Source organism: Chiloscyllium punctatum, chromosome 46 (assembly GCF_047496795.1).
Source record: "Chiloscyllium punctatum isolate Juve2018m chromosome 46, sChiPun1.3, whole genome shotgun sequence".
NCBI lineage: Eukaryota > Metazoa > Chordata > Chondrichthyes > Orectolobiformes > Hemiscylliidae > Chiloscyllium > Chiloscyllium punctatum.
Window position 1 is genome coordinate 49,069,451 of NC_092784.1, and position 25,623 is coordinate 49,095,073.

At 55.8% G+C, this 25,623-nt stretch overlaps 1 protein-coding gene across 5 annotated transcripts in view; it reads right to left on the reverse strand.

Moving 5' to 3' along the window:
- Positions 1-25,623, reverse strand: part of LOC140467911 (E3 ubiquitin-protein ligase RNF220-like) — a 162,226-nt gene that overhangs the window by 36,551 nt on the left and 100,052 nt on the right. For 3 of the 5 annotated variants that reach the window (XM_072563985.1, XM_072563987.1, XM_072563986.1), the window contains one exon: positions 24,990-25,088. In XM_072563985.1, coding sequence (XP_072420086.1) covers positions 24,990-25,088 — 99 coding nt within the window. Of the gene's footprint in view, positions 1-24,973; positions 25,089-25,623 lie in introns of all 5 variants that reach the window. The other 2 variants (XM_072563989.1, XM_072563988.1) reach the window with 2 other exon arrangements.

Here is a 25,623-nt window from a genome sequence, read left to right on the forward strand (position 1 = left end):
CCCTCTCTATACTCACCCACACCGTTCTCCCTCTCCATACACACTCACACCCTACTCCCTCTCTATACTCACACACACCCTGCTCCCTCTCGTTACACACCCACACCCTGCTCCCTCTCTGTACACACCCACACGCTGCTCCCTCTCTTTCCACACCCACACCCTGCTCCCTCTCTATACTCACCCACACCCTGCTCCCTCTCGTTACACACCCACACCCTGCTCCCTCTCTATACACACCCACACCCTGCTCCCTCTCTATACACACCCACACGCTGCCCCCTCTCTATACACACCCACACCCTGCTCCCACTCTATACACACCCACTCCCTGCTCTCTCTCTACTCACCCACACCCTGCTCCCTCTCTATATACACCCACACCCTGCTCCCTCTCTATATACACCCACACCCTGCTCCCTCTCTATACTCACCCACACCCTGCTCGCTCTCTGTACACATCCACACCCTGCTCCCTCTCTATACTCACCCACACCCTGCTCCCTCTCTGTACACACCCACACCCTGCTCCCTCTCTATACACACCCACACCCTGCTCCCTCTCGATACTCACACACACCCTGCTCCCTCTCTCTACTCACCCACACCCTTCTCCCTCTATATACTCACCCACACCCTGCTCCCTCTCTGTACACACCCACACCCTGCTCCTTCTCTATACACACCCACACCCTGCTCCCTCTCGATACTCACCCACACCCTGCTCGCTCTCTGTACACATCCACACCCTGCTCCCTCTCTATACACACCCACACCCACACCCTGCTCCCTCTCTATACTCACCCACACCCTGCTCCCTCTCTATACACACCCACACCCTGCTCCCTCTCTATACACACCCACACACTGTCCCTCTCTATACACACCCACACCCTGCTCCCTCTCTATACACACACACACCCTGCTCCCTCTCTATAAACACCCACGCCCTGCTCCCTCTCTCGACTCACACACACCCTGCTCCCTCTCTGTACACACCCACACCCCGCTCCCTCTCTGTACACACCCACACCCTGCTCCCTCTCTATACATACCCACACCCTGCTCCCTCTCTGTACATACCCACACCCTGCTCCCTGTCTGTACTCACCCACGCCCTGCTCCCTCTCTATACACACCCACACCCTGCTCCCTCTCTGTACTCACCCACACCCTGCTCCCTCTCTATACACACCCACACCATGCTCCCTCTCTATACTCACCCACACCCTGCTCCCTCTCTATACTCACCCACACCCTGCTCCCTCTCTATACATACCCACACCCTACTCCCTCTCTGTACACACCCACACCCTGCTCCCTCTCTGTACTCACCCACGCCTTGCTCCCTCTCTATACACACCCACACCCTGCTCCCTCTCTATACTCACCCACACCCTGCTCCCTCTCTATACTCACCCACACCCTGCTCCCTCTCTATACACACCCACACCCTGCTCCCACTCTGTACACACCCACACCATCCTCCCTCTCTATAGTCACCCACACCCTGCTCCCACTCTATACTCACCCACACCCTGCTCCCTCTCTGTACACACCCACACCCTGCTCCCTCTCTATACACACCCACACCCTGTCCCTCTCTGTACACACCCACACCATCCTCCCTCTCTATAGTCACCCACACCCTGCTCCCTCTCTATAAACACCCACACCCTGCTCCCTCTCTCTACTCACACACACCCCGCTCCCTCTCTGTACACACCCACACCCCGCTCCCTCTCTGTACACACCCACACCCCGTTCCCTCTCTATACACACCCACACCCTGCTCCCTCTCTATACACACCCACACCCTGCTCCCTCTCTGTACACACCCACACCCTGCTCCCCCTCTATACACACCCACTCGCTGCTCTCTCTCTATACACACCCACACCCTGCTCCCTCTATACACTCACCCACACCCTGCTCCCTCTCTATACACACCCACACCCTGCTCCCTCTCTATACACACCCACACCCTGTCCCTCTCTATACACACCCACACCCTGCTCCCTCTCTATACACACCCACACCCTGTCCCTCTCTATACACACCCACACCCTGCTCCCTCTCTATACACACCCACACCCTGCTCCCTCTATACACTCACCCACACCCTGCTCCCTCTCTATACACACCCACATCCTGCTCCCTCTCTATACACACCCACACCCTGCTCCCTCCGTGTACACACCCACACCCTGCTCCCTCTCTATACACACCCACACCCTGTCCCTCTCTGTACACACCCAAACCTTGCTCCCTCTCTATACACACCCACACCCTGCTCCCTCTCTGTACACACCCACACCCTGCTCCCTCTCTATACACACCCACACCCTGCTCCCTCTCTATACACACCCACACCCAGCTCCCTCTCTATACACACCCACACCCTGTCCCTCTCTATACACACCCACACCCTGCTCCCTCTCTATACACACCCACATCCTGCTCCCTCTCTATACACACCCACACCCTGCTCCCTCTCTATACACACCCACACCCTGCTCCCTCTCTATACACACCCACACCCTGCTCCCTCTCTATACACACCCAAACCTTGCTCCCTCTCTATACACACCCACACCCTGCTCCCTCTCTGTACACACCCACACCCTGCTCCCTCTCTATACACACCCACACCCTGCTCCCTCTCGATACACACCCACACCCTGCTCCCTCTCTATACACACCCACACCCTGCTCCCTCTCTATACACACCCACACCCTGTCCCTCTCTATACACACCCACACCCTGCTCCCTCTCTATACACACCCACATCCTGCTCCCTCTCTATACACACCCACACCCTGCTCCCTCTCTATACACACCCACACCCTGCTCCCTCTCTATACACACCCAAACCTTGCTCCCTCTCTATACACACCCACACCCTGCTCCCTCTCTGTACACACCCACACCCTGCTCCCTCTCTATACACACCCACACCCTGCTCCCTCTCTATACACACCCACACCCGGCTCCCTCTCTATACACACGCACACCCTGCTCCATCTTTATACTCACCCACTCCCTTCTCCCTCTCAAAACTCACACACACCCTGCTCCCTCTCTATACTCACCCACTCCCTACTCCCTCTCAAAACTCACACACACCCTGCTCCCTCTCTATACTCACCCACTCCCTACTCCCTCTCAAAACTCACACACACCCTGCTCCCTCTCTATACTCCCCCACACCCTGCTCCCTCTCTACACTCACCCACTCCCTACTCCCTCTCAAAACTCACACACACCCTGCTCCCTCTCTATACTCACCCACTCCCTACTCCCGCTCAAAACTCACACACACCCTGCTCCCTCTCTATACTCCCCCACACCCTGCTCCCTCTCTATACTCACACACACCCTGCTCCCTCTCTATACTCACCCACACCCTGCTCCTTTTCTATACTCACCCACACCCTGCGCCCTCTCTATACACACGCACACCCTGCTCCCTCTCTATACTCACCCACTCCCTACTCCCTCTCAAAACTCACACACACCCTGCTCCCTCTCTATACTCCCCCACACCCTGCTCCCTCTCTATACTCACCCACACCCTGCTCCCTCTCTATACGCACACACACCCTACTCCCTCTCTATACTCACACACACCCTGCTCCCTCTCTATACTCACACACACCCTGCTCCCTCTCTATACTCACCCACACCCTGCTCCCTCTCTATACTCACACACACCCTGCTCCCTCTCTATACACACCCACACCCTACTCCCTCTCTATACACACCCACACCCTGCTCCCTCTCTATACTCACCCACACCCTGCTCCCTCTCTACACACACCCACACCCTGCTCCCTCTCTATACACACTCACACCCTACTCCCTCTCTGTAGACACTCACACCCTACTCCCTCGCTATACACACCCACACCCTGCTCCCTCGCTATACACACCCACATCCTGCTCCCTCTCTATACACACCCACACCCTGCTCCCTCTCTTTCCACACCCACACCCTGCTCCCTCTCTTTCCACACCCACACCCTGCTCCCTCTCTGTACACACCCACACCCTGCTCCCTCTCTATACACACACAGACCCTGCTCCCTCTCTATACACACCCACACCCTGCTCCCTCTCTGTACACACCCACACCCTGCTCCCTCTCTATACGCACACACACCCTGCTCCCTCTCTATACACACCCACACCCTGCTCCCTCTCTATACACACCCTCACCCTGCTCCCTCTCTATACTCACTCACACCCTACTCCCTCTCTATACACACCCACACCCTGCTCCCTCTCTATACACACCCACACCCTGCTCCCTCTCTATACACACCCACACCCTGCTCCCTCTCTATACACAACCACACCCTGCTCCCTCTCTATACACACCCTCACCCTGCTCCCTCTCTATACATACCCTCACCCTGCTACCTCTCTATACTCACTCACACCCTGCTCCCTCTCTATACTCACCCACACCGTTCTCCCTCTCGTTACACACCCACACCCTGCTCCCTCTCTGTACACACCCACACGCTGCTCCCTCTCTTTCCACACCCACACCCTGCTCCCTCTCTATACTCACCCACACCCTGCTCCCTCTCGTTACACACCCACACCCTGCTCCCTCTCTATACACACCCACACCCTGCTCCCTCTCTATACACACCCACACGCTGCCCCCTCTCTATACACACCCACACCCTGCTCCCACTCTATACACACCCACTCCCTGCTCTCTCTCTACTCACCCACACCCTGCTCCCTCTCTATATACACCCACACCCTGCTCCCTCTCTATATACACCCACACCCTGCTCCCTCTCTATACTCACCCACACCCTGCTCGCTCTCTGTACACATCCACACCCTGCTCCCTCTCTATACACACCCACACCCACACCCTGCTCCCTCTCTATACTCACCCACACCCTGCTCCCTCTCTGTACACACCCACACCCTGCTCCCTCTCTATACACACCCACACCCTGCTCCCTCTCGATACTCACACACACCCTGCTCCCTCTCTCTACTCACCCACACCCTTCTCCCTCTATATACTCACCCACACCCTGCTCCCTCTCTGTACACACCCACACCCTGCTCCTTCTCTATACACACCCACACCCTGCTCCCTCTCGATACTCACCCACACCCTGCTCGCTCTCTGTACACATCCACACCCTGCTCCCTCTCTATACACACCCACACCCACACCCTGCTCCCTCTCTATACTCACCCACACCCTGCTCCCTCTCTATACACACCCACACCCTGCTCCCTCTCTATACACACCCACACACTGTCCCTCTCTATACACACCCACACCCTGCTCCCTCTCTATACACACACACACCCTGCTCCCTCTCTATAAACACCCACACCCTGCTCCCTCTCTCTACTCACACACACCCTGCTCCCTCTCTGTACACACCCACACCCCGCTCCCTCTCTGTACACACCCACACCCTGCTCCCTCTCTATACATACCCACACCCTGCTCCCTCTCTGTACATACCCACACCCTGCTCCCTCTCTGTACTCACCCACGCCCTGCTCCCTCTCTATACACACCCACACCCTGCTCCCTCTCTGTACTCACCCACACCCTGCTCCCTCTCTATACACACCCACACCATGCTCCCTCTCTATACTCACCCACACCCTGCTCCCTCTCTATACTCACCCACACCCTGCTCCCTCTCTATACATACCCACACCCTACTCCCTCTCTGTACACACCCACACCCTGCTCCCTCTCTGTACTCACCCACGCCCTGCTCCCTCTCTATACACACCCACACCCTGCTCCCTCTCTATACTCACCCACACCCTGCTCCCTCTCTATACTCACCCACACCCTGCTCCCTCTCTATACTCACCCACACCCTGCTCCCACTCTGTACACACCCACACCATCCTCCCTCTCTATAGTCACCCACACCCTGCTCCCACTCTATACTCACCCACACCCTGCTCCCTCTCTGTACACACCCACACCCTGCTCCCTCTCTATACACACCCACACCCTGTCCCTCTCTGTACACACCCACACCATCCTCCCTCTCTATAGTCACCCACACCCTGCTCCCTCTCTATAAACACCCACACCCTGCTCCCTCTCTCTACTCACACACACCCTGCTCCCTCTCTGTACACACCCACACCCCGCTCCCTCACTGTACACACCCACACCCTGCTCCCTCTCTATACTCACCCACACCCTGCTCCCTCTCTACACACACCCACACCCTGCTCCCTCTCTATACACACTCACACCCTACTCCCTCTCTGTAGACACTCACACCCTACTCCCTCGCTATACACACCCACACCCTGCTCCCTCGCTATACACACCCACATCCTGCTCCCTCTCTATACACACCCACACCCTGCTCCCTCTCTTTCCACACCCACACCCTGCTCCCTCTCTTTCCACACCCACACCCTGCTCCCTCTCTGTACACACCCACACCCTGCTCCCTCTCTATACACACACAGACCCTGCTCCCTCTCTATACACACCCACACCCTGCTCCCTCTCTGTACACACCCACACCCTGCTCCCTCTCTATACGCACACACACCCTGCTCCCTCTCTATACACACCCACACCCTGCTCCCTCTCTATACACACCCTCACCCTGCTCCCTCTCTATACTCACTCACACCCTACTCCCTCTCTATACACACCCACACCCTGCTCCCTCTCTATACACACCCACACCCTGCTCCCTCTCTATACACACCCACACCCTGCTCCCTCTCTATACACAACCACACCCTGCTCCCTCTCTATACACACCCTCACCCTGCTCCCTCTCTATACATACCCTCACCCTGCTACCTCTCTATACTCACTCACACCCTGCTCCCTCTCTATACTCACCCACACCGTTCTCCCTCTCGTTACACACCCACACCCTGCTCCCTCTCTGTACACACCCACACGCTGCTCCCTCTCTTTCCACACCCACACCCTGCTCCCTCTCTATACTCACCCACACCCTGCTCCCTCTCGTTACACACCCACACCCTGCTCCCTCTCTATACACACCCACACCCTGCTCCCTCTCTATACACACCCACACGCTGCCCCCTCTCTATACACACCCACACCCTGCTCCCACTCTATACACACCCACTCCCTGCTCTCTCTCTACTCACCCACACCCTGCTCCCTCTCTATATACACCCACACCCTGCTCCCTCTCTATATACACCCACACCCTGCTCCCTCTCTATACTCACCCACACCCTGCTCGCTCTCTGTACACATCCACACCCTGCTCCCTCTCTATACACACCCACACCCACACCCTGCTCCCTCTCTATACTCACCCACACCCTGCTCCCTCTCTGTACACACCCACACCCTGCTCCCTCTCTATACACACCCACACCCTGCTCCCTCTCGATACTCACACACACCCTGCTCCCTCTCTCTACTCACCCACACCCTTCTCCCTCTATATACTCACCCACACCCTGCTCCCTCTCTGTACACACCCACACCCTGCTCCTTCTCTATACACACCCACACCCTGCTCCCTCTCGATACTCACCCACACCCTGCTCGCTCTCTGTACACATCCACACCCTGCTCCCTCTCTATACACACCCACACCCACACCCTGCTCCCTCTCTATACTCACCCACACCCTGCTCCCTCTCTATACACACCCACACCCTGCTCCCTCTCTATACACACCCACACACTGTCCCTCTCTATACACACCCACACCCTGCTCCCTCTCTATACACACACACACCCTGCTCCCTCTCTATAAACACCCACACCCTGCTCCCTCTCTCTACTCACACACACCCTGCTCCCTCTCTGTACACACCCACACCCCGCTCCCTCTCTGTACACACCCACACCCTGCTCCCTCTCTATACATACCCACACCCTGCTCCCTCTCTGTACATACCCACACCCTGCTCCCTCTCTGTACTCACCCACGCCCTGCTCCCTCTCTATACACACCCACACCCTGCTCCCTCTCTGTACTCACCCACACCCTGCTCCCTCTCTATACACACCCACACCATGCTCCCTCTCTATACTCACCCACACCCTGCTCCCTCTCTATACTCACCCACACCCTGCTCCCTCTCTATACATACCCACACCCTACTCCCTCTCTGTACACACCCACACCCTGCTCCCTCTCTGTACTCACCCACGCCCTGCTCCCTCTCTATACACACCCACACCCTGCTCCCTCTCTATACTCACCCACACCCTGCTCCCTCTCTATACTCACCCACACCCTGCTCCCTCTCTATACTCACCCACACCCTGCTCCCACTCTGTACACACCCACACCATCCTCCCTCTCTATAGTCACCCACACCCTGCTCCCACTCTATACTCACCCACACCCTGCTCCCTCTCTGTACACACCCACACCCTGCTCCCTCTCTATACACACCCACACCCTGTCCCTCTCTGTACACACCCACACCATCCTCCCTCTCTATAGTCACCCACACCCTGCTCCCTCTCTATAAACACCCACACCCTGCTCCCTCTCTCTACTCACACACACCCTGCTCCCTCTCTGTACACACCCACACCCCGCTCCCTCACTGTACACACCCACACCCCGTTCCCTCTCTATACACACCCACACCCTGCTCCCTCTCTATACACACCCACACCCTGCTCCCTCTCTGTACACACCCACACCCTGCTCCCCCTCTATACACACCCACTCGCTGCTCTCTCTCTATACACACCCACACCCTGCTCCCTCTATACACTCACCCACACCCTGCTCCCTCTCTATACACACCCACACCCTGCTCCCTCTCTATACACACCCACACCCTGTCCCTCTCTATACACACCCACACCCTGCTCCCTCTCTATACACACCCACACCCTGTCCCTCTCTATACACACCCACACCCTGCTCCCTCTCTATACACACCCACACCCTGCTCCCTCTATACACTCACCCACACCCTGCTCCCTCTCTATACACACCCACATCCTGCTCCCTCTCTATACACACCCACACCCTGCTCCCTCCCTGTACACACCCACACCCTGCTCCCTCTCTATACACACCCACACCCTGTCCCTCTCTGTATACACCCAAACCTTGCTCCCTCTCTATACACACCCACACCCTGCTCCCTCTCTGTACACACCCACACCCTGCTCCCTCTCTATACACACCCACACCCTGCTCCCTCTCTATACACACCCACACCCTGCTCCCTCTCTATACACACCCACACCCTGTCCCTCTCTATACACACCCACACCCTGCTCCCTCTCTATACACACCCACATCCTGCTCCCTCTCTATACACACCCACACCCTGCTCCCTCCCTGTACACACCCACACCCTGCTCCCTCTCTATACACACCCACACCCTGCTCCCTCTCTATACACACCCAAACCTTGCTCCCTCTCTATACACACCCACACCCTGCTCCCTCTCTGTACACACCCACACCCTGCTCCCTCTCTATACACACCCACACCCTGCTCCCTCTCTATACACACCCACACCCTGCTCCCTCTCTATACACACGCACACCCTGCTCCCTCTCTATACTCACCCACTCCATACTCCCTCTCAAAACTCACCCACACCCTGCTCCCTCTCTATACTCACCCACACCCTGCTCCCTCTCTATACGCACACACACCCTGGTCCCTCTCTATACTCACACACACCCTGCTCCCTCTCTATACTCACCCACACCCTGCTCCTTTTCTATACTCACCCACACCCTGCGCCCTCTCTATACACACGCACACCCTGCTCCCTCTCTATACTCACCCACTCCCTACTCCCTCTCAAAACTCACACACACCCTGCTCCCTCTCTATACTCCCCCACACCCTGCTCCCTCTCTATACTCACCCACACCCTGCTCCCTCTCTATACGCACACACACCCTACTCCCTCTCTATACTCACACACACCCTGCTCCCTCTCTATACTCACACACACCCTGCTCCCTCTCTATACTCACCCACACCCTGCTCCCTCTCTATACTCACACACACCCTGCTCCCTCTCTATACACACCCACACCCTACTCCCTCTCTATACACACCCACACCCTGCTCCCTCTCTATACTCACCCACACCCTGCTCCCTCTCTACACACACCCACACCCTGCTCCCTCTCTATACACACTCACACCCTACTCCCTCTCTGTAGACACTCACACCCTACTCCCTCGCTATACACACCCACACCCTGCTCCCTCTCTGTACACACCCACATCCTGCTCCCTCTCTATACACACCCACACCCTGCTCCCTCTCTTTCCACACCCACACCCTGCTCCCTCTCTTTACACACCCACACCCTGCTCCCTCTCTGTACACACCCACACCCTGCTCCCTCTCTATACACACACAGACCCTGCTCCCTCTCTATACACACCCACACCCTGCTCCCTCTCTGTACACACCCACACCCTGCTCCCTCTCTATACGCACACACACCCTGCTCCCTCTCTATACACACCCACGCCCTGCTCCCTCTCTATACACACCCTCACCCTGCTCCCTCTCTATACTCACTCACACCCTACTCCCTCTCTATACACACCCACACCCTGCTCCCTCTCTATACACACCCACACCCTGCTCCCTCTCTATACACACCCACACCCTGCTCCCTCTCTATACACAACCACACCCTGCTCCCTCTCTATACACAACCACACCCTGCTCCCTCTCTATACATACCCTCACCCTGCTCCCTCTCTATACTCACTCACACCCTACTCCCTCTCGATACACACCCACACCCTGCTCCCTCTCTATACTCACCCACACCGTTCTCCCTCTCCATACACACTCACACCCTACTCCCTCTCTATACTCACCCACACCCTGCTCCCTCTCGTTACACACCCACACCCTGCTCCCTCTCTGTACACACCCACACCCTACTCCCTCTCTTTCCACACCCACACCCTGCTCCCTCTCTATACTCACCCACACCCTGCTCCCTCTCGTTACACACCCACACCCTGCTCCCTCTCTATACACACCCACACCCTGCTCCCTCTCTATACACACCCACACGCTGCCCCCTCTCTATACACACCCACACCCTGCTCCCACTCTATACACACCCACTCCCTGCTCTCTCTCTACTCACCCACACCCTGCTCCCTCTCTATATACACCCACACCCTGCTCCCTCTCTATATACACCCACACCCTGCTCCCTCTCTATACTCACCCACACCCTGCTCGCTCTCTGTACACATCCACACCCTGCTCCCTCTCTATACACACCCACACCCACACCCTGCTCCCTCTCTATACTCACCCACACCCTGCTCCCTCTCTGTACACACCCACACCCTGCTCCCTCTCTATACACACCCACACCCTGCTCCCTCTCGATACTCACACACACCCTGCTCCCTCTCTCTACTCACCCACACCCTTCTCCCTCTATATACTCACCCACACCCTGCTCCCTCTCTGTACACACCCACACCCTGCTCCTTCTCTATACACACCCACACCCTGCTCCCTCTCGATACTCACCCACACCCTGCTCGCTCTCTGTACACATCCACACCCTGCTCCCTCTCTATACACACCCACACCCACACCCTGCTCCCTCTCTATACTCACCCACACCCTGCTCCCTCTCTGTACACACCCACACCCTGCTCCCTCTCTATACACACCCACACCCTGCTCCCTCTCGATACTCACACACACCCTGCTCCCTCTCTCTACTCACCCACACCCTTCTCCCTCTATATACTCACCCACACCCTGCTCCCTCTCTGTACACACCCACACCCTGCTCCTTCTCTATACACACCCACACCCTGCTCCCTCTCGATACTCACACACACCCTGCTTCCTCTCTGTACACACCCACACCCTGCTCCCTCTGTGTACACACCCACACCCTGCTCCCTCTCTATACACACCCACACCCTGCTCCCTCTCTATACACACCCACACCCTGCTCCCTCTCTGTACACATCCACACCCTGCTCCCTCTCTATACACACCCACACCCTGCTCCCTTTATATAAACACCCACACCCTGCTCCCTCTCTGTACACACCCACACCCTGATCCCTCTCTATACTCACCCACACCCTGCTCCCTCTCTATACTCACACACACCCTGCTCCCTCTCTATACTCACACACACCCTGCTCCCTCTCTATACTCACCCACACCCTGCTCCCTCTCTATACACACCCTCACCCTGCTCCCTCTCTATACACACCCACTCCCTGCTCTCTCTCTATATACACCCACACCCTGCTCCCTCTCTATACTCACCGACACCCTGCTCGCTCTCTGTACACACCCACACCCTGCTCCCTCTCTATACTCCCCCACACCCTGCTCCCTCTCTATACTCACCCACACCCTGCGCCCTCTCTATACACTCGCACACCCTGCTCCCTCTCTATACTCACCCACTCCCTACTCCCTCTCAAAACTCACACACACCCTGCTCCCTCTCTATACTCCCCCACACCCTGCTCCCTCTCTATACTCACCCACACCCTGCTCCCTCTCTATACGCACACACACCCTGCTCCCTCTCTATACGCACACACACCCTGCTCCCTCTCTATACTCACACACACCCTGCTCCCTCTCTATACTCACCCACACCCTGCTCCCTCTCTATACTCACCCACACCCTGCTCCCTCTCTATACACACCCACACCCTACTCCCTCTCTATACACACCCACACCCTGCTCCCTCTCTATACTCACCCACACCCTGCTCCCTCTCTACACACACCCACACCCTGCTCCCTCTCTATACACACTCACACCCTACTCCCTCTCTATACACACTCACACCCTACTCCCTCGCTATACACACCCACACCCTGCTCCCTCTCTGTACACACCCACACCCTGCTCCCTCTCTATACACACCCACACCCTGCTCCCTCTCTTTCCACACCCACACCCTGCTCCCTCTCTTTCCACACCCACACCCTGCTCCCTCTCTGTACACACCCACACCCTGCTCCCTCTCTATACACACACAGACCCTGCTCCCTCTCTGTACACACCCACACCCTGCTCCCTCTCTATACGCACACACACCCTGCTCCCTCTCTATACACACCCACACCCTGCTCCCTCTCTATACACACCCTCACCCTGCTCCCTCTCTATACTCACTCACACCCTACTCCCTCTCTATACACACCCACACCCTGCTCCCTCTCTATACACACCCACACCCTGCTCCCTCTCTATACACACCCACACCCTGCTCCCTCTCTATACACAACCACACCCTGCTCCCTCTCGATACACACCCACACTCTTCCCCCTCTCTATACACACCCACACCCTGCTCCCTCTCTGTACACACCCACACCCTGCTCCCTCTCTATACACACCCACACCCTGCTCCCTCTGTTTCCACACCCACACCCTGCTCCTTCTCTTTCCACACCCACAGCCTGCTCCTTCTCTTTCCACACCCACACCCTGCTCCCTCTCTATACTCACCCACACCCTGCTCCCTCTTTGTACACACCCACACCCTGCTCCCTCTATACTCACCCACACCCTGCTCCCTCTCTATACGCACACACACCCTGCTCCCTCTCTACACGCTCACACACCCTGCTCCCTCTCTATACACACCCACACCCTGCTCCCTCTCGATACTCACTCACACCCTACTCCCTCTCTATACACACCCACACCCTGCTCCCTCTCGATACACACCCACACTCTTCCCCCTCTATATACACACCCACACCCTGCTCCCTCTCTATACTCACCCACACCGTTCTCCCTCTCTATACACACTCACACCCTACTCCCTCTCTATACTCACCCACACCCTGCTCCCTCTCGTTACACACCCACACCCTGCTCCCTCTCTGTACACACCCACACCCTGCTCCCTCTCTTTCCACACCCACACCCTGCTCCCTCTCTATACTCACCCACACCCTGCTCCCTCTCTGTACACACCCACACCCTTCTCCCTCTCTATACTCACCCACACCCTGCTCCCTCTCTGTACACACCCACACCCTGCTCCCTCTATATACTCACACACACCCTGCTCCCTCTCTATACACACCCACACGCTGCCCCCTCTCTATACACACCCTCACCCTGCTCCCACTCTATACACACCCACACCCTGCTCCCACTCTATACACACCCACTCCCTGCTCTCTCTCTACTCACCCACACCCTGCTCCCTCTCTATATACACCCACACCCTGCTCCCTCTCTATACTCACCCACACCCTGCTCGCTCTCTGTACACATCCACACCCTGCTCCCTCTCTATACACACCCACACCCACACCCTGCTCCCTCTCTATACTCACCCACACCCTGCTCCCTCTCTGTACACACCCACACCCTGCTCCCTCTCTATACACACCCACACCCTGCTCCCTCTCGATACTCACACACACCCCGTTCCCTCTCTATACTCACCCACACCCTGCTCCCTCTCGTTACACACCCACACCCTGCTCCCTCTCTGTACACACCCACACCCTGCTCCCTCTCTTTCCACACCCACACCCTGCTCCCTCTCTATACTCACCCACACCCTGCTCCCTCTCTGTACACACCCACACCCTTCTCCCTCTCTATACTCACCCACACCCTGCTCCCTCTCTGTACACACCCACACCCTGCTCCCTCTATATACTCACACACACCCTGCTCCCTCTCTATACACACCCACACGCTGCCCCCTCTCTATACACACCCTCACCCTGCTCCCACTCTATACACACCCACACCCTGCTCCCACTCTATACACACCCACTCCCTGCTCTCTCTCTACTCACCCACACCCTGCTCCCTCTCTATATACACCCACACCCTGCTCCCTCTCTATACTCACCCACACCCTGCTCGCTCTCTGTACACATCCACACCCTGCTCCCTCTCTATACACACCCACACCCACACCCTGCTCCCTCTCTATACTCACCCACACCCTGCTCCCTCTCTGTACACACCCACACCCTGCTCCCTCTCTATACACACCCACACCCTGCTCCCTCTCGATACTCACACACACCCTGCTCCCTCTCTCTACTCACCCACACCCTTCTCCCTCTATATACTCACCCACACCCTGCTCCCTCTCTGTACACACCCACACCCTGCTCCCTCTCTATACACACCCACACCCTGCTCCCTCTCGATACTCACACACACCCTGCTCCCTCTGTGTACACACCCACACACTGCTCCCTCTCTATACACACCCACACCCTGCTCCCTCTCTATGCACACCCACACCCTGCTCCCTCTCTATACTCACCCACACCCTGCTCCCTCTCTGTACACACCCACACCCTGATCCCTCTCTATACTCACCCACACCCTGCTCCCTCTCTATACTCACACACACCCTGCTCCCTCTCTATACTCACCCACACCCTGCTCCCTCTCTATACACACCCACACCCTGCTCCCTCTCTATACACACCCTCACCCTGCTCCCTCTCTATACACACCCACTCCCTGCTCTCTCTCTATACTCACCCACACCCTGCTCCCTCTCTTTCTACACCCACACCCTGCTCCCTCTCTATACTCACCCACACCCTGCTCGCTCTCTGTACACACCCACACCCTGCTCCCTCTCTATACACACCCACACCCTGCTCCCTCTCTATACTCACCCACACCCTGCTCCCTCTCTGTACACACCCACACCCTGCTCCCTCTCTGTACACACCCACACCCTGCTCCCTCTCTGTACACACCCACACCCTGCTCCCTCTCTATACACACTCACACCCTGCTCCCTCTATATACTCACCCACACCCTGCTCCCTCTCTATACTCACACACACCCTGCCCCCTTCTCTGTACACACCCACACCCTGCTCCCTCTCTATACACACCCACACCCTGCTCCCTCTCTGTACTCAGCCACACTCTGCTCCCTCTCTATACACACCCTCGCCCTGCTCCCTCTCTGTACACACCCACACCCTGCTCCCTCTCTATACACACCCACACCCTGCTCCCACTCTTTACACACCCATACCCTGCTCCCTCACTGTACGCACCCACACCCTGCTCTTCTCTGTACACACCCACACCCTGCTCCCTCTCTCTTCTCACCCACACCCGGTTCCCTCTCTGTACACATCCAAACCCTGCTCCCACTCTATCCGCTCACACACCCTGCTCCCACTCTATACTCACCCACTTCCTGCTCCCTCTCTATCCGCACTCACACCCTGCTCCCACTCTATACTCACCCACTTCCTGCTCCCTCTCTATCCGCACACACACCCTGCTCCCACTCTATACTCACCCACTTCCTGCTCCCTCTCTATCCGCACACACACCCTGCTCCCTCTCTATACTCACCCACTTCCTGCTCCCTCTCTATACGCACACACACCCTGCTCCCTCTCTATACTCACCCACACCCTGCTCCCTCTCTATACACACCCTCACCCTGCTCCCTCTCTGTACTCACCTACACCCTTCTCCCACTCTATACACACCCACACCCTGCTCCCTCTCTATACACACCCACACCCTGCTCCCTCTCTCTACACACTCACACCCTACTCCCTCTCTATACACACCCACACCCTGCTCCCTCTCTATACACACCCACACTCTTCCCCCTCTCTATACACACCCACACCCTGCTCCCTCTCTGTACACACCCACACCCTGCTCCCTCTCTATACACACTCACACCCTGCTCCCTCTCTATACACACCCTCACCCTGCTCCCTCTCTATACACACCCTCACCCTGCTCCCTCTCTATACTCACACACACCCTGCTCCCTCTCTATACTCACCCACACCCTGCTCCCTCTCTATACGCACACACACCCTGCTCCCTCTCTATACACACCCTCACCCTGCTCCCTCTCTATACTCACCTACACCTTTTCTCCCACTCTATACACACACACACCCTGCTCCCTCTCTATACGCACACACACCCTGCTCCCTCTCTATACACACCCTCACCCTGCTCCCTCTCTATACACACCCTCACCCTGCTCCCTCTCTATACTCACCTACACCTTTTCTCCCACTCTATACACACCCACACCCTGCTCCCTCTCTATACACACCCACACCCTGCTCCCTCTCTATACACACTCACACGCTACTCCCTCTCTATACACACCCACACCCTGCTCCCTCTCTATACACACCCATACCCTGCTCCCTCTCTTTTCACACCCACACTCTTCCCCCTCTCTATACGCACCCACACCCTGCTCCCACTCTCTCCATACCCACTCCCTGCTCTCTCTCTATACTCACCCACACCCTGCTCCCTCTCTATATACACCCACACCCTGCTCCCTCTCTATACTCACCCACACCCTGCTCGCTCTCTGTACACACCCACACCCTGCTCCCTCTCTATACACACCCACACCCTGCTCCCTCTCTATACACACCCACACCCTGCTCCCTCTCTATACTCACCCACACCCTGCTCCCTCTCTATACACACCCACTCCCTGCTCCCTCTCGATACTCACACACACCCTGCTCCCTCTCTATACACACCCACACCCTGCTCCCTCTCTATACACACCCACACCCTGCTTCCTCTCTATACTCACACACACCCTGCTCCCTCTCTCTACTCACCCACACCCTTCTCCCTCTATATACTCACCCACACCCTGCTCCCTCTTTGTACACACCCACACCCTGCTCCCTCTCTATACACACCCACACCCTGCTCCCTCTCTGTACACACCCACACCCTGCTCCCTCTTTGTACACACCCACACCCTGCTCCCTCTCTATACACACCCACACCCTGCTCCCTCTCTGTACACACCCACACCCTGCTCCCTCTCTATACACACCCACACCCTGCTCCCTCTCTATACTCACCCACACCCTGCTCCCTCTCTATACTCACACACACCCTGCCCCCTTCTCTGTACACACCCACACCCTGCTCCCTCTCTATACACACCCACACCCTGCTCCCTCTCTATACTCACCCTCACCCTGCTCCCTCTCTATACACACACACACCCTGCTCCCACTCTTTACACATGCATACCCTGCTCTTCTCTGTACACACCCACACCCTGCTCCCTCTCTGTACGCACCCACACCCTGCTCCCTCTCTATACTCACCCTCACCCTGCTCCCTCTCTATACACACACACACCCTGCTCCCACTCTTTACACACCCATACCCTGCTCTTCTCTGTACACACCCACACCCTGCTCCCTCTCTATACTCACCCTCACCCTGCTCCCTCTCTATACACACACACACCCTGCTCCCACTCTTTACACACCCATACCCTGCTCTTCTCTGTACACACCCTCACCCTGCTCCCTCTCTGTACGCACCCACACCCGGTTCCCTCTCTGTACACATCCAAACCCTGCTCCCACTCTATCCGCACACACACCCTGCTCCCACTCTATCCGCACACACACCCTGCTCCCTCTCTATACTCACCCACTTCCTGCTCCCTCTCTATACGCACACACACCCTGCTCCCTCTCTATACGCACACACACCCTGCTCCCTCTCTATACTCACACACACCCTGCTCCCTCTCTATACTCACCCACACCCTGCTCCCTCTCTATACGCACACACTCCCTGCTCCCTCTCTGTACGCACACACACCCTACTCCCTCTCTATACACACCCTCACCCTGCTCCCTCTCTATACTCACCCACACCCTGCTCCCTCTCTATACGCACACACACCCTGCTCCCTCTCTATACACACCCTCACCCTGCTCCCTCTCTACACTCACCTACACCCTTCTCCCACTCTATACACACCCACACCCTGCTCCCTCTCTATACACACCCACACCCTGCTCCCTCTCTATACACACTCACACCCTACTCCCTCTCTATACACACCCACACCCTGCTCCCTCTCTATACACACCCACACTCTTCCCCCTCTCTATACACACCCACACCCTGCTCCCTCTCTGTACACACCCACACCCTGCTCCCTCTCTATACACACCCACACCCTGCTCCCTCTCTTTCCACACCCACACCCTGCTCCCTCTCTATACACACTCACACCATGCTCCCTCTCTGTACACACCCACACCCTGCTCCCTCTCTATACGCACACACACCCTGCTCCCTCTCTATACGCACACACACCCTGCTCCCTCTCTATACACACCCTCACCCTGCTCCCTCTCTATACACACCCTCACCCTGCTCCCTCTCTATACTCACCTACACCCTTCTCCCACTCTATACACACCCACACCCTGCTCCCTCTCTATACACACCCACACCCTGCTCCCTCTCTATACACACTCACACCCTACTCCCTCTCTATACACACCCACACCCTGCTCCCTCTCTATACACACCCACACCCTGCTCCCTCTCTATACACACCCACACTCTTCCCCCTCTCTATACACACCCACACCCTGCTCCCTCTCTGTACACACCCACACCCTGCTCCCTCTCTATCCACACCCACACCCTGCTCCCTCTCTATACACACTCACACCCTACTCCCTCTCTATACACACCCACACCATGCTCCCTCTCTTTCCACACCCACACCCTGCTCCCTCTCTTTCCACACCCACACCCTGCTCCCTCTCTGTACACACCCACACCCTGCTCCCTCTCTATACACACTCACACCCTGCTCCCTCTCTATACTCACCCACACCCTGCTCCCTCTCTATACACACCCACACTCTTCCCCCTCTCTATACACACCCACACCCTGCTCCCTCTCTGTACACACCCACACCCTGCTCCCTCTCTGTACTCACCCACACCCTGCTCCCTCTCTGTACACACCTACACACTGCTCCCTCTCTGTACTCACCCACACCCTGCTCCCTCTCTGTACACACCTACACCCTGCCCCCTCTCTGTACTCACCCACACCCTGCTCCCTCTCTGTACACACCCACACCCTGCTCCCTCTCTTTCCACACCCACACCCTGCTCCCTCTCTGTACTCACCCACACCCTGCTCCCTCTCTATAGACACCCACACCCTGCCCCCTCTCTATACACACCCACACCCTGCTCCCTCTATGTACACACCCACACCCTGCTCCCTCTCTATACACACCCACACCCTGCCCCCACTCTATACACACCCACACCCTGCCCCCTCTCTATACACACCCACACCCTGCTCCCTCTATGTACACACCCACACCCTGCTCCCTCTCTATACACTCCCACACCCTGCCCCCACTCTATACACAACCATACCCTGCTCCCTCTCTATACTCACACACACCCTGCTCCCTCTCTATACTCACCCACACCCTGCTCCCTCTCTGTTCACACCCACACCCTGCTCATTCTCTATACACACCCACACCCTGCTCCCTCTCTATACACACCCACACCCTGCTCCCTCTCTGTACTCACTCACACCCTGCTCCCTCTCTATACTCACCCACACCCTGCTCCCTCTCTGTACTCACCCACACCCTGCTCCCTCTCTGTACTCACCCACACCCTGCTCCCTCTCTATACTCACACACACCCTGCTCCCTCTCTGTACTCACCCACACCCTGCTCCCTCTCTGTACACACCTACACACTGCTCCCTCTCTATACTCACACACACCCTGCTCCCTCTCTGTACACACCCACACCCTGCTCCCTCTCTGTACTCACCCACACCCTGCTCCCTCTCTGTACACACCTACACACTGCTCCCTCTCTGTACTCACCCACACCCTGCTCCCTCTCTGTACACACCTACACACTGCTCCCTCTCTGTACTCACCCACACCCTGCTCCCTCTCTGTAGACCAGGACACCTCCTGTCTCCAGTTGCCCTCTGAGATGCTTGTGGTGAGATGCCTTCTTGAGCCACTGTGGCCCACCTGATGTTGGTTGACCCAGAAAGTCCTTGCGGATGGAATTCCAGGATTTTGACCCAGCATCATTGAGTGAATGGTATTGTATTTCCAAGTCCGGATGGTGAATGGTTTGGAGACAAATTTGGAGGGGGTGATGTTGCCACCTATCTGCTGCCCTTGTCCTTCCAGATGGATGTTGGTCATCAGTTTGGAAGGTGGTGTCCGAGGATTTTTGGTGAATTTCTGCAGCGCATCTTGTAGATGGTTCACACTGCTACTACTGAGCGTCGGTGGTGGAGGGAGTTGATGTTTGTAGATGTGGTGCCAATCAAGCTGGGGCTGGTTTTTCCTGGGTGGTTTTCAGCTTCTTGAGCGTTGCTGGAACTGCACCCATCCAGGCAAGTGGGGAGTATTCCATCCCACTCCTGACTTGTGCCTTGGAGATGGTGGACAGGCCTTGGGGAGTCAGGAGGTGAGTTACTCACTGCAGGATTTATGACCTCTGTCACTGCTCACGAAGCACTGTCCTTATTGGAGTGCATTTTGTTAAAAGTACACACAGCCACTACTGAATTCTGAGGGGTATTTTACTTCTGCGCTGTTTCCACCATGCTCAGAAATGAAGCTTAAATCCCTGGCAGCAGAGATTCTAAACTGAAGTGAGGAACAAGAGGATGGCCTGAGTGAGGTTAGGGCTGATCAGGGGTAGTGGAGGGAACTTCTGCCTTGAGTTGGTGGAGATAAGGGAGGTCCTTAATGAATACTTTGCTTCAGTATTCACTGGTGAGAGGGACCTTGTTGTTTGTGAGCACAGTGTGAAACAGGCTGATATGCTCAAACAATATGTTAAGAAGGAGGCTGTGCTGGAAATTTTTGAAAAACATGAGGATTGTTAAGTATCCTGGGCCAGATGGGATACACCCAAGGTTACTACAGGAAGCGAGGGAAGAGACTGCTGCACCTTTGGCGATGATCTTTGCATCCTCACTGTCCACTGGAGTTGTGCCAGATGATTGGAGGGTGGGAATTGTTATTTCCATGTTCAAGGAAGGGAATAGGGATAAATCTGGGATTTACAGACCAGTCAGTCTTATGTCTGTGGTGGCAAATTATCGGAGAGGATTCTGAGAGACAGGAATTATGATTACTTAGAAAACCATAGTTTGATTAGAGAAAGTCAGCATGGCTTTGTGAGGGGCAGGTCATGCCTCACAAACCTTATTGAATTCTTTGCGGATTGATGAAGTAGAACAGTGGATGTGGTGTGCGTGGATTTTAGCAAGATGTTTGATAAGATCCCCCATGGTAGGCTCATTCAGAAAGTAAGGAGGCTGGGATACTGGGGAATTTGGCTGTCTGGGTACAGAATTGGCTGGCCCATGGAAGGTAGAGGGTGGGGGTAGATGAAATGTATCCAGTCTGGAGCTCGGTGAGCAGTGGTGTTCTGCAGGGATCTGTTCTGGGACCTTTGCTCTTTGTGATCTTTATAAGTGACTTGGATGAGGAAGTGGAAGGGTGGGTTAGAAAGTTTGCCGATGACACAAAGGTTGGTGGAGTTGTGGATAGTGTGGAGGGCTGCTGTAGGTTGCAATGGGACATTGACAGGATGCAGAGCTGGACTGAGAAGTGGCAGATGGAGTTCAACCTGGAAAAGTGTGAAGTGATTCATTTTGGAAGATCAAATTTGAATGCAGATTGCAGGGTTAAAGGATTCTTGGCAGTGAGGAGGAACAGAGGGATCGTGGGGGTCCGTGTCCATAGGTCCCTCAAAGTTGCCACCCAAGTTGATCGGGTTGTTCAGAAGGCGTATGATGTGTTGGCTTTCATTGCAAGAGGATTGAGTTTAAGAACCGCGAGGTTCTGCTGCAGCTCTATAGGGTCCTAGTTAGACCACACTTGGAATATTGTGTTCAGTTCTGGTCACCTCATTATAAATAGGACGTGCAAGCTTTAGAGAGGGTGCAGAGGGGATTTACCAGGATGCTACCAGTACATCCTCCTTCTTGACATCAACCTGTTTCAGCCTGTTTCACACTGTCCTCACGAACAATAAGGTCCCTGTAGGGCATGTCTTAGGAAGAAAGGTTGAGGGAGCTAGGGCTTTTCTCATTGGAGTGAAGAAGGGTGAGAGGTGACTTGATAGAGGTGTATAAGATGATCAGAGGCCTAGATAGAGTGGATAGACACAGACTGTTTCCCAGGGTGGAAATGGCTATCCTGAGGGGACATCATTTTAAGGTGATCAGGGGAAGGTTTGGGGGAGATGTCAGAGTTCGGTTCTTCACACAGAGAGTGGTGGGTGTGTGGAGTGGTAGTAGAATCAGTGACATTAGGGACATATAAGTGACTCTTGGATGGGCACATGTAAAATGAAGGGTATGGAGGTTAGTTTGATCTTAGACTCGGATAAAAGGCCAGCACAACACTGAGGGGCTGACGGGCCTGTAACATTCGATGTTCTAAATGACTCAGGTGGATTGGGTGTAGGTTGAGTCAATGGGAGTGTAGAAACAGAAACAGGCCATTCAGCCCATCAAGTTCACAGCCCACCCCATCCCTGCATTGCCCCTGGTTAGCCTACACCTCCGGACACTGGGTCAATCCATCCTAACCTGCACGTCTTCGGAGGAAACCGGAGCACCCAGAGAAAACCCATGGGGAGAATGTGCAAACTCTACACAGACAGCTGCCTGAGGCTGGAATTGAACCTGGGTCCCCCAGTGCTGTGAGGCAGCAGTGCTAACCACTGAGCCACCGTGCCACCCTAAGATCATGGCTAGCCTGTTTCCCAGCTCCATTCTACCTCATCTTCCTCTTTGTGATAAACAGTTGGGTCGCGATAATTGTTGATAGTCAGCAGCAGACGGCAGGGCCCTGAAACTGGATTCGGAAAGGCCCATCCCGCTCTCCTGTTCCTTTGGGATGGGAATGAAGGTAAACAGGCGAGAGCTCTCACTGGGATGAGATAGAGAGAATCTCACCACCCACGTTGGCCGGTATCCCGGAGCGGTGCTGGCCTCAGGGAGGGGTTGGGAACTGATCGAGTGTAGACCTGAGCTCAGCCTGGGGGGGGTGGAGGAGTCAGTGGCTGTCCCCTCCTTCTCTCTGTGACGGGGGGGGGGTCTTTGTGGGAGAGGCTTTATTCCTGAGGCCAGGGTGTCACAACACTAAGGCAATTGGAGGCCTCAGAGCGATGATGTCAGCTCCGTGTGTGTTTAGCTGCTCAGGCTGTGCAGTTGGCACGGTCAACTTCTCAAAACTGGCTCAGAGAGAGAGAGAGAGAGAGAGAGACTGCGAGAATCCAGCGACTCCCTCAGGACAGCCTGTTCCAACTTGCTCTGTTCGAAAGAACGCATTCGAAAGCATCAATTTGTTACCCACGATGATTTCCCCCCCCCCCCTCCCCGAGGACAAAATTAACCTCCGCACACAAATGCAGTCCAAAACCTCCCAGGTTCCCGTCAGACGAGATACAATCCGATGTGTTTCGCTCGAGTATAGTTTCATCGTCTTCTAACGATCCCTTCTGGGTTAAAGGGACCCTCTTCCAACAACCCCAGCTGGAAGTTCACCTGGCCGTTTTGATGGTGAGTATCAATGTGCTGCTCGACTGTGGCAGGCATCACAAGTGGGCGAGCCCCCATCCTCTCCCAAGAGCTTTCCAGTAGAATTTCCCGGGCATTTGGGAGAACCCACTGGACCTTGCGCGGGACTGCGGCACTGATGTGGCAGGGAGCTCCAGTCCGTTAACTGTGAGGTGAACACATTCGGGGAATCAGCCGAGGTTTTACAATGGACCTCAGCTTCACCAGGGAGAGGGAAAGGTGCACTTAGAATCGCAGAATCCCTACAAGTGTTGAAACGGGCCCTTCAGCCCAACAAGTCCACACCGACCCTCCGAAGAGTATCCCACCCAGACCCATTCCCCTATTGCTCGACATTAACCCCTGACTAATGCGCCCAACCTACACATCCCTGAACACATCTTTGGACTGGGGGAGGAAGCTGGAGCACCCAGAGGAATCCCACACATAGACTCAGGGAGAATGTGCAAACTCCACACAGACAGTCGCCTGTGTGGAGTGGACACAGAGTGGACACCTTAAGGTGAAACGTTGGAATCGAAGGCCCTTTACCGTACACACATGGCACCTGTAGGTTTCCCTCTGCAACAGCTTATGTGTGAGCTCATTGATTCGTGCCTTCAGGATTTCTGAGGTCATATCTCCATCCTCCTCTGGGTTAACCATCCTGTGGAAGGTACAACAGATTGAAGTTGGAATGCGAGTTGAGTAAAAGCCCACCCACTGCGCACCAAGACCACAATCTGGCCCCAGCCTCCTGCAAATGGGATCCCACCACACTCAGTGGGCATGCACAGACCAGGAGGACAATGCCCAACGTGACAGGATCTCCTCCCCCTGCTGATTCCCATCTAATTCCCAGTTCCAGCCCCAAGACCGAAACACACAAGCCAAGTCTTGAGAGCTGCCGTCTTTCCAAGGAGACTTTAAACGAGCTAAAGTTGCCACCATCCCAGAGGGCTCATGAGAGAGAGAGAAAAATGACTGGCGAAGGGTTGAACTGGGAGCCAGCATGCCTCAGGTGAGGGGTGAGGTCAGAGGGAGATGGCACCTCAGCCAGTGTGGGAGTCCCACATCACAGACCAGCCTTAATTGGCAGTGGTTAATTGGACGTAAATCACTTCTGGTGGGGTGGGGGGGGGAGGGGGGGGGGTTGTTCTGAGGTCATGACAGGCACTATATAAATGCAATTACGTTGTTTG